The sequence below is a fragment of the Ammospiza nelsoni genome, chromosome 2, assembly GCF_027579445.1.
Source record: "Ammospiza nelsoni isolate bAmmNel1 chromosome 2, bAmmNel1.pri, whole genome shotgun sequence".
Taxonomy (NCBI): Eukaryota; Metazoa; Chordata; class Aves; order Passeriformes; family Passerellidae; genus Ammospiza; species Ammospiza nelsoni.
The window spans coordinates 106,425,811-106,437,211 of NC_080634.1; the positions used below are offsets into that span (position 1 = coordinate 106,425,811).

The window sequence follows — 11,401 nt, forward strand, 5'->3', positions numbered from 1 at the left end:
CAGTGTACTGCACGATACTTCACCAGGCAAGCTTTTTTTTAGCCTGAAGATAACACATCTGATGATTGATGGGGTATCACTTCATAAGGAAACACCTTCCACAAATATTTATTGAAAATGCCTCCATTGTCCATTATTGGTACTCAGGAAGATCTAAAACATCATAATGAATTTCTGTTTCATTCATGTACATGAATTCATGTACATTCATGTACAATTTCCACAGAAATTATACCAGAATGCATGATACTGAAAATACTAGTATCATATTGTCACTTCTTTCTTTAAAATCTTTTAAAATGTCAGACTGCACAGAGTAATATATTCAAACAGGTTGTTATATCGGAGCTTTTGACAGAGAAATCTCAGACAGCCTATATGAACACAGTGCAGTAACTACATCTGAACTAACTTTCCCTATTAAAACAGCTCCAAAAGCTTTCCATGAACAAATTAACAGTCTTCTTTAAAGATGAATCTAATTATAACATGAGCAAGAAGAAAACATTAATTTAGGTCAGCTCCATTGACTGTTGCTATTTCTTGTCAAATCAGAACAATGTCTCAACTATAGTATTAAATTTAATTACTGAAGTTTGATGTTTAAATATGTTTTAATTAGCCCTGCGACTGAATTCTGGTGTTAAAGTGATCTAATTTCTAGTACTAAACTGTTGCATACATCATGCATTCTCACATCTTGACACTGCCTCCACAATTCTGTGACTGCATTTATGTATTGCTGTTATTAACTTTCTATCACCTTACCAATGGTGCATACCATGCTGAAGTAAGGAGAGATCTTTCTTGGTGGGAATAATAACAGATTTAAATAAGAAGGAAACATTCCAAATTTTAAACGAGCACATGAAAAGAAGGACAGCTCTCAGAACCCGAACTCTTGGGGTACAGCATCCTTGTGAAGTTGCCTACACGGTCTGAGGGAGTCTTTAAGCAATGAACATCAGAGGAGTTATTTTAAGTATCACTCTCCCGGCCCTCCCTCATTCTCCTGTCCCCTCAAAACCCGCAGCTCTCCGAGACTCTTCTTTCTTACACATCCTGAATCGAACCGGCAACTCCTCACCGGACTGCTGAAGTTGAGAAAAGCGGGATTTGCCGTTCTGAGCGCAGTAACCCGTGCGGGACCCGCCCGCAGGGCAGCGCGGGGCGCTCACCGAGGAGCCCGCGGGCGCTGCCAGTGCCGGCGGGAGCGGGAGCGGCACCGGAGCGGCCGGGACCGGCCATCGGCCCCCGCCGCGGCTCCTCTGCATCCACCACTGGAAACTGGCAGCTTTTGCGATCGCAGCACGGCTCGGCCCTCACACGCCTCCCGCCGCCGCTCCCGCCACCCGCACACATGTGGCAGCCGCGCCGGTGCCCGGGCGCGCCCGGACCCGCGGGGAGCGCGGGGGATCCGGGTTTCTAACGGGCGGAGCAGGGATCCTGCCTGGCTGTCACCGCACTGCCTCGAGTTCCTGCACGGCACGGCACAGCCCACCTCGGACAGCCTTCGCTGGCCCTGTCCCTGGCGGGGCACAAAGGGACCCGCCGTGAGGCGGCACCGGCCGCCCGCGGGCTCGCTCCCTCGCCCCCGGCCCAGCGGCCCCGCAGCGCCCGGCGCGGCTCGAGCGGGCGGGCCGCGGCCGGGCCCGACTCACCAGGCGCGGCTGTGGGCAGGTGTGTTCCAGCTCCTCCATGGTCTCGGACCGGGATTTGGGGATGCCTCTTCCTGACTCAGCACCGGCCGCACGCACTGGCATGGCCGCCGCCCGGGCCCGCCCGGCGCGGGGGGTCTCCCCGGGAGCCGCCCGGGGGCTCGGCCGCTCGCGTCGCCACGGCAACCGGCGGGCCCCGCCCCGCTCTGCGCGCGCGGGGGCGGGGCCGGCTTATTTGCATGCGGGCTCCTGGTTGGCTGCCGCCCCGCCGCGCCACCGCGCGCTGCCCACGGCGGCTCCGCGGGCGGGCCCCGCCCCCGCGGGTCTCAGGGGGCCGGATGGGCCCGGCCGGAGGGGAGCGCGGGCAGCGGCTCCGGACCCCGGCTCGGGCAGGGCCGTGGCACAGCACATGGCACCAGGAGGTTCTTGAACATCTCCAGTGAGGGAGACTGCACAACTTCTCTGGGCAAGCTGTTTCACTGACCGGTCACCTGCACAGTGAAGTTCTTCCTCATGGTCAGGTCGAACTTCCTGTGCATCAGTTTCTCCTTGCTGCCTCTTGTCCTAAGCTTGGCAAGCCCGAGAGGAGCCTCCAAAAGGCTCCGTCCTCTTGGCGTCCCCCCTTTGAATATTTATACACATTAATGAGGTTCCCTCTCAGTCGTCTCATGTAGACATTGAACAGGCCCGACTTCCTCATCTTTTCCTTGTTAGAGAGGTGCTCCAGTCCCTTAACCATATTTGTCCCCATTCACTGGACCCACTCTAGGTCTCTTGTGCTGAGGAGCCCAAAAATGGACCCAGCCCTCCAGACACATTCATCTCTCTGGGGCTGGGTGGAGGGGCAGGATCATCTCCCTGCCCTGCTGGCACTGCTGTCCCTAATGCACCCCAGGATCCCACTGACCCTCTCGGCCCCAGGGCACTGCTGGCTCCCGCCCGAGCCGCGTTCCGAGCACGGCCGGCGCTCTCAGTGCCGGAGCTTTGGGCGGGCAGCGCCGCACTCCGAGCCGGCACCGCCGTGTCCGCCCCGAGCCCGGGCCGGGCTGCACAGCCGGGCAGGGCAGGGCAGGGCGGCCTCGGTCACCCCTCAGAGCCACCCGCGGTGAGGTTCGGCCGGTTCAGAAGCAGCGGAGGCGAGGCGGTGCTGACCGGACAGCTCCCGCCTGCCCGCTCCGCTCCCAGGAGGAGCACGGGGCAGCGAGTACCAAATTCTTGGTGCTGAAAAAATTAATTGCCTTTTAGTAAAAGCTATTATAACAGTTTTGGCAAAAGAGTCGTTCTGTTCTGCCGAGAGATGGATAAAGAACATGGCTGTAATGGTAGCAGCTCTCTCTGAATGCAGCAAAATGCTTCTAATCATGGGCAAATTCAGAGTTCCCAGGCCCTTCACATGGAACCTGGCTGACACCTGCCCAGGAACCACGACTACATCTTTGGTTCTGCTGTACAGCTGCTTCAACACACAACCGTAGCTTCTACACTGCTGAAGTGAAATTACCATCTTTCTTACTCTTAAATAGCATGAGAATATGACCAGGATAATATAAAGCCAAAACTTTTTAGAACAGAGAGGCTCCATTGGCTATTGTTAACCTTGATAGAATCAAAAATAGATTTCAGTAATACTTAGCTTCAGTGGGCACTGTCAGTGTTGTTTTTAAAAATCAGACTTCATCAGAGGACACGAGCATCTAAGGCCATCCAGACGGTGAGGAGTTACAAGAGAATTGTGCCTCAGGGTCTTTCCCCTTGAGACCTGAATTTCAAATGTATTTATCTTCTGCACATCTTCAAAGAAAACCAAGTGTAATACAAAAATTTATGAACTAGGTGAAAGGGAAAGGGGTAGATAAGTAAATAAGAGGAGATGAGAAAGAAAGTAGAAAGAAAAGAGAATGTAAAAAGAAAGAATGAGACAGCTGTCAAGAAAAAGGGAAAATATGTGTCAAAATAGGTGGCTAAACAAGAAAAACAGGTAGCCAAACTAAGCGAATCTCACAGCTGAATCTTTTCCCTATTAACTAAGTTCCTTTATCAGTGATTCTGCAAGAACTACTCACACATTATGGAAAGCATACTCAAGGGAAATGATTAAACCATGATTAATGCAGCACTCGGCCTGAAATTTGTGGCTCATTTTCTTAGGAGAAATATTTGCAGGAGTGTTATGCTGTTAGAAGTATATTTGGACAGCACAGATGAGCAGTGCTAGGACTGGAGCAGCCAGAGGTAGCAGGCAGCCCTTTTATAAACCCAACCACATATGCCAGCTCCTCAGGGACTGGTGCTGGTGTCCTGAAGGTGTAGCAGCAGGTATGGACACATCCAGGTGAGTGCCCAGCCCTCCCTGATCAGGCAGCAATGGGAATAGAGATAAAAGGAAAGCAGACGTTCTTCAAGTTGGAGGATTGCCAATGTACTGGAAATGTAAATTTCCTTGCCTTCTATTTCTTTTGAGTATGAAAGGATGAATTTCATCTTTGCTTTCATGCTGAGAGTGTGCTATTGACTCCAGATGCATTTTGATTTATCTTCTCTACAGATAGGTTTTCCATATACATGTAACATTACAGAATGATAGTTTTTTTCCATATACATGTGATGTCTCTCTTGCAGTAGTGTTATTACCTATCTAAGCTGGGCCAGAATTTCAAAGTGGAAGTGGAATACTTTTCATGCTGCTTATTTAATTTCTATCTCTGGTAAATGCTTCATGTATTCTGTCCTTCTGTTTGAAGAGCATGAAAAGAAATATTGTGCACCTCATTACAAGAGAGAGAGGAAGTTGAAATAATCGCAGAGAGAAGGATGTAGGGTCTGTCATGTCTGTCCAAATGGAATTTGTCTAAAAATCTTAGTCAACATATTGGATATCTTGAGTAACATATCCTAAACTGCATCTTCTAGCTGTTGGGGCTAAATGAGCTTTCAAAAGGCTTGAATGTGTCTTCTCTACTCTCTAAGATAAATAAATACAAATTAGGTTGGATTGGAAAAGCTCAACAGATGGTCTTCTGTGAATCCTTACAAGTCAGCCAGCTTTTAAAAGAACAGTGGAGCAAGAGGCATGGGTGGGGAGGTTCATGCATCTAATTTCTTTTCTGTAACCAATATTCTGTGCCAGGCTGATCATGGTCTCCTGGGCAGCCTCCTGCCACTTCTTCACAAGGCACAGGGACATATCACCATAGGCTTTAATCACTGAGCCCTTTGCAACAGCTGCTTGGGTTTAACAGACATCTGATGCATAAAAATCTTGTCCCAGGGTGTGCAAATTACAGGCAAACAAGCCAGGAGACCATGATCCCAATCCTCCTACCACGAAATTCAAGGTCTGAAATAAACAGGCACCAAACAGGGAAAAACTTCAGTTGTTAGGAGGGTTCCACCTGATACATAGTGGTTTGGGGTTTTTTAATACAGAACTTCAGTTCTCAAACTGCAACAATTAATTATAAAAGAGTAAAAAAATCTGTTTAAATAATATATTTAAATCCTCTCATTTCTCAAAGGGAAACTGTGATCCCTCTCTGAGCTTCATGGATCTCAAGCACCAGTTAGCACAGCAGAAGTTGCATTTAAAATGGTCTTTGCCTGAGAGAGGCTGCAAAAGTCTTCTGACTTATAACTGAGTCAAAATGAAGACAAGCAGACCCTCACATAATTTCTGTTCAAAAGTCATCAGGAAACTGAAAAAACCTGTGTGGTTAAATAGTGTTTGACTTCAAAAACAAGCATCTAAAGGAAAACAGAATAAATTACTGAATATTTAACTGATAAGCTTTAATAAATTTTGCTTCAATGGAAATATTTTGGATACTGAAGGTTTTAACTGAAAGACTTCATAAGGTCAACTGCAAGACTTTGTAAGATGAAGGAATGGTTTATGTCTGGAGCAGATTTATTAAAATACTGTGTTTCTATGTATGTGTATGTGTATGCATGAATCCCTGCATTTATATATCTATATATCCATCAATGTCATGCTAATTCTAGACCTGCTAGAATTAATAGCCAAAAATAGCAGAAAAAAGATACCTTATTGCTGAGATGATCAATTAGTTAAATCACCTATTTTTAGACTGAGATCAAAACCCCACAATGGTTGATATTTTTTTTCCTCCTGTGTAGGTGGGAAAAAAAGGTAGAGAATGAAAGGTATAAATTAAACTACACCCTATAGGATTTCATCGCCTTGGCTGCTTCCATATAATGTTGGCTGATACTGTAGCTTTAATTGATTTTTAAAAGCAGTTCATCATTCCAGTGGAATTCACAATGCTTATAAACTATACTCTTTTTGTCAGAATAAATAAAAAATTTTTACTATTTATGAAATAGTCTTATAAGATGTATGCAGATTAAATCCTCCAAATTTTTCTATATGCAATGACAGTCCATAAATTATGAAAAGTAAAAACATAGTATTTGTTTTTACATACAGTGTGATTTTATACCTGGTTCTTTCCTCAATTCTTTAGTGAAGGTAGGATAAAATCTATATTCTTAGGATGCTTGTATAGAATCAAATTAGTCAGTCTTATATAAGACTTTAACTAAAAATATCATATTAATTCTGATATGGTTTACATGTAAATCATCTGAAATACACAAATTCTTGAAAATAGTGGCCTTTGGTGATGCTGTTCATCTGTGCTTTGTAGCACTGCTTGGAATAAGTAGAGTTACTCACTTTGGGAGATGTTCTTTGTGTTCTTGCTCTTTCATGAACTACTTTTATAAGCACTTCTGAAGCTAATTTGGAGAAATCATGGTTGGGTTTTGGCCAAGAGGGTGTCTGTCTTCATTTCACTCTTCCTCAGTCAGAGAGATGGTCACTTACTGTGGGAAATGTTAAGTCAGTCTGTCCTGATGTTAGATTGTCCTTGATAATTTTAATAATCAAGCTTTTACTTATTGAGGAAATGTTGTTAGGGGAGGTTGAGGGATTCTCAGCAGTGACACTTTACTGATGGATGCTCAGAGGTTAGAAAGCAATTGGATTAGCTAACCTCTGTTGGTCCTTCCCTTCCCAGAACCCAAATTATCTATTTAATCCACTCAACACTGTTCACTCTTACCAGAAAGTTTTTCTGAATGTCTAATCTGAACCTCCATTGCTGCAAACTACTGCCACTGCTTGCTTTTGCTACTGGACACATTTTTAGGAGAACAGATTTCTTCTCCTCGGCTTTTGTATGACTACTGTGGTTAAGATTTTGAAACAATAGTTTGAGGATTTGGAGTAGAGAGCTGATATTCAGCAGGCAGGCTGGTACTTTAGTTACAGGTCTCTTGACTTTTCTAGGTTAAACTGTCCCAGCTGCAGTAATTTCTCATAGGTCACATGTTATAATCTTTGCATTATCCTCCCTGCTCTGTTTTGGGTTCTCTGTAGATTTCTTACAGAGTGGTGCAAGCACAGGACTACAGCTGCAACTTTACTGCTAGGAATACAAGAAATACAATGCTGAATGCTACAGATCTCTCTACTTTATACATTTCAGTATAAACTTTGAATGATTCATATTCTCTGCCCTCCTTCTTATTGTTATAGATAAAATATAATTTAAGAGAAATCTCTTTACTATTTACATTTAAAGTGCATTGTTATCCCTTCTATCCCTTTTTTTCTTCTCCTGGCTTTCCAGATAAGCACTCCAATCTCCTTAAATCCACACAAAGCTAAGACTGCCTTTCTTGAACATATTTGTATTGCACTCACTTCTATCCATTTTCAATCTCTCTGGTGCCTTCCTTTACCACCAGCTCAATTTCAAACTTCTTGGACTGATCATCAGTATTCTGTCATGCTATCTTTTCCAGGATAGCAAAGTCTCCAATACTTTTTTTTTCCTCTCCACTGTTCCTGTCAACCTTTATCTTTCCATTTGTCGATGTTTCATGTAAGGGCCTTCACAGCTTTTTGCCCATACTCTTCCAAATGCAAACGTGCCAAGTGAAACATGAGAAATCATACTGTAAACTGCATTTGAGTGATTGTTAGGGATTCACATTAATATTTTGGGTACCAAAAACTTAATAACTGGACAGTTTCATAATCTGGGTAAAGACACACACTTTATTTAAAGCAAAACCCCTACTTTATGCACTGTAAAATGACCATCTGGGAGCTAGTATAGCTTTTACTAGTTATTATCTGAATGCCTCTTCCTGTAACAGCTTCTTCCATTTTGCCTGAACTAAGGTAGACCAAGTACCAAACCTAACTGGAAATACCTTTTCTCTCAGGTTCACAGTTTCTTTCCTGCTAGTGTCCACAGGAAGAATCAAAAGCTGGACTTTAATTAAAAATTTGTGACTTGCTAGTGTTGGAAAGCAAGAGCAAATGCACTGGAACAGTGACCCACAAGGAGACACCACCACTAGGCCTGACCTAACTTGTGTTTGTACCTTGCCTGCAGTGATGAGGCAGGTCCAAAATCTTCTATGATGATCTGGACTCTTGGCTGGGCCTGAAGCTCACCCTGCCTGGGTCTGTGGGAATCACCCCCGTGTCAAGTTGCCCACCCCTACCAGCCCTATCATGTCATTGTCTCCTTGTCCTCATGAGCAGCTGCTCCTTGCTACACCCTGACAGCTGGATCAGGCGTTCCTAAGTCCTGAGTTGAGCACAGTGGGGCCTGGCCCACGGCTGTGTGGGATCTTCTGCAACTCCTCCTGTGCCATCAGCCAGGCTGGCTTTGGTGACCTCATTGTACTGGCCCCCTGTCCAGCCCAAGTTCCTGAGTGAATCTGCTCTCAGAACCCACCTGGCAGCTCCTTAAGGCTGGCCTATAGGGTTTCTGACACCCTCTAGGTCTGTCTGCTGTGGCCCCTTTCCAGGCATTGTCCCTGCCCTGGCTGAGTGTCCATAAAGTTATCCCCTGACAACCTGCACCAGCTAAATCCCTTTTCCTGTTCTGAGCCCTCAGGTGTGAGGACACACCTTGTTTGTGGGGAATGGAGTTGCTGTCAAGGCTGTGAGGGCACTGACAGTCCTGACCAAGCCTCACTTGGGTCCCTTGTCCTCTGCTCGTGGGCCCTGAGTTCTGGCCTGTGCTCTTGGTCCTTGCTGGAGCTGAGCTGTAGGAGTGCTGCTCTCCATCCAGCTCAGCCACAGCCACGTCCCTGCCCCCCCAGCCTCACCTGGAACCTGCCTTGTCTAATGGACTTGTTTGGTGAGTCCACAGTGGAAGTGTTCAAGGCCAGACTGAATTGGGCTTTGAGCAATCTGCTCCAGTGGAAGGTGTCCCTGCCTGTGACACAAGGGTGGGAACTAGATCACCTTTAAGGTTCCTTCAAACCCAGATCATTCTACAACTTGCCTGGTGATCGCTGGGCTGCATCTGACCCAGGCTGCCATCACTGCACCTGCCCCTGCGTTGTATTTTCGGTTTGTTTTGAGACCAGTGTCATCACCGTGGACTTGTCCCAGCTGATCCTGACTCCTATCTCCAGGCTGCCCTGCTCACAGCCCTCAGCATCTCCAGGCTGCCCTGCTCATAGTCCTCAGGCTGGGGAAAAGGCCCCAGATTCCTGCCAGGCTCCCCTGCTGCAGGGAGCATTCTTGGCCCTTGCTGCTTCCCCCCAGTGTGAGCACAGCCTTCCCCAGCCCCAGAGCTGTCAGGGTTACAACAAGACTCTGCAGCATCTCATGATGCTGTCCTCCCTTCTGCCTAAGGGATCTGAAATAGTGAATGCTGAGAGTATTCACCCATGGAAGCACATTTGATCTTCAGCCAGGTCTTGAAATGTAACAGCCTCTCTGCAATAATGTTCTGCTTATATATTAATTGTTCATTTCTGTGCAATTGTAAAGAGAGAGTGCTGAAAGTGGTTACAACAGAGACCTTCATGCTGTGGCAATAACTGTGCGCTCTTGAATACCATTGGTATCAGACTTAATTCTTAGACATTATAATTATGTGAGGGCTCATTTGCTGTGAGTTTGCTCTCACTTGTCTTCCCTATTTAATATACATTATAATATTTTGTACTTTTCTTCTACGCTTGAATAGGAATATTGTATTAAGCAAGCAGGTGATGAGATTCTGTTCTCTGTTCCAGTTAGCATACTTTCACCAATTCTGGTCCAGTTACTAGGATCTGCTGTAATTTAACTGCAATCAGAATTGAATTGTGTTTGTTTAAAAATGAAAAAAAGTGTCTCTGAATGTTCATTCCATAGACTTTTTCTGTTGTAATGGAGATTAGTGTGTGTACTTTTTTCTATTTCACATTTTTATTTCAGAGCCTTAACATCCTAATAACAACTTTATTCTCTTCATCCTGTTGTTAGCAAGTAACTCAGGTAGGAAATTAAAAAGAGCTGTGCAGTGAACAAAAGGCATTTAGAGGCCCATTAAGCAAGGAATTTACCCTTTTAACATTAATGTCTGCATTATCATTATTGATAAACATAAGGAGAAGCATCTATTCTTTCATACTTCTGTCAATTAACTATATGTGTAGAGTTTTGAAGGAAAGATGCTTATAAGTTAGTAATTTGAGATTTCTTTTCATTTCAATTTATAAAACTAGTTTTAATAACTTCTTTAGGAGTTTAATACTCCGAACAGTTAAATAATTCTTGTTGAAATGTCACATGCATAGGACAGTTGAGTAAGCAGCTGCAGAAGTGGTCAGAGCTGGATGAAATTAGAAGGAAAAACTTTAATTTAATTTAGTGATAATGTGCTGTAATTCAGATCAATGTAAAGATTAAAAGTAAGATAATTAAATACTCCATGTTTGTAGGAAACACACACATAGAACATATACACTCATATCTTGAGTAGCATGCACACACACACAATTCTCCACAAAGACAGTCTGTACTTAACTAAGTAATATAATAGCATTTAAGCATTTTGAGGTAGACATAGTACAAGTGAATTTGCTATTTTGCTGTCATTCACGATTGACTGGCATTGTTTTTATACCACCACTCTTAGTTTTAACAGATTTTTTTTCATCATCAAAAGCATTGCCTACCATAAGCTTAATTTGTAACGTCTAAATGTGAGAGTTTTAACTTTTTGTCCTACTGTTTTTGCAGCAGATCAAGCATACTCTAGTCATTAAAAGGAAGAAAAAAAATCTTCAATACAGTAATTATTTTGTCCTTTTAACTTAGTTTTGATACTATAATCCATTTGTACTTTCCTATGCTAATATAAACTATTGTTTATATTATCTTGGAATGCTTGCAATGAGTTTACAGTATTTACTATTAATAACTTACATATTTAAATTACAGCTCTGAGAAAACAAAATAAAAAATACATCTTTGTCACCTTTTGTTGAAATCTTGGAGTTTCCTGGGGTTCTTCTTCTGTACTGTGTTTTTTGCTGCCCACCATCTTCGTTACTATGCTTGTCTTGCACTTTCCTCTGTAGCTATCACACTTTCCTTGAGGGAATCTTGTCGGCTCTGGACCACCAGAATTCCCACTTCTTGTTCTTAAAAGACAACTGAGCAAAGGTTATGCCAAGTTGTTCTTGTATGGTTGTCCAAAGGGAGGGGAAAGCTCAGCTCAAAGCAATCTGCTGTGATAAAGCCTGTAGCAGAGGAAGTCCCAAATCTTGCTGGGTTATTTTTCCTTCCCAAAGCAAAGCCTATCCCTTGCTCCCCCCACCTTTTATTTTTTTCTCCCTGCAGCATTTAAATATGCTTGTTATGCTGTGCTGTGGGAAACAGATGCATTCTTGTTATGGCCAGAGCTGAATGTCAGGAT

At 44.2% G+C, this 11,401-nt stretch overlaps 1 protein-coding gene across 3 annotated transcripts in view; it reads right to left on the bottom strand.

The window, feature by feature from the left end:
* PCYT1B (phosphate cytidylyltransferase 1B, choline) overlaps positions 1-11,041 on the bottom strand; it is a 43,462-nt gene extending 32,421 nt beyond the window's left edge. For 2 of the 3 annotated variants that reach the window (XM_059466847.1, XM_059466849.1), the window contains exon 1: positions 1,662-1,828. In XM_059466847.1, the coding sequence (XP_059322830.1) occupies positions 1,662-1,763 (102 nt within the window). In that variant the 5' untranslated portion in view covers positions 1,764-1,828. Of the gene's footprint in view, positions 1-1,661; positions 1,829-10,960 lie in introns of those variants that run through there. The other variant, XM_059466850.1, reaches the window with a different exon arrangement.
* Positions 11,042-11,401: the final 360 nt, after the last annotated feature.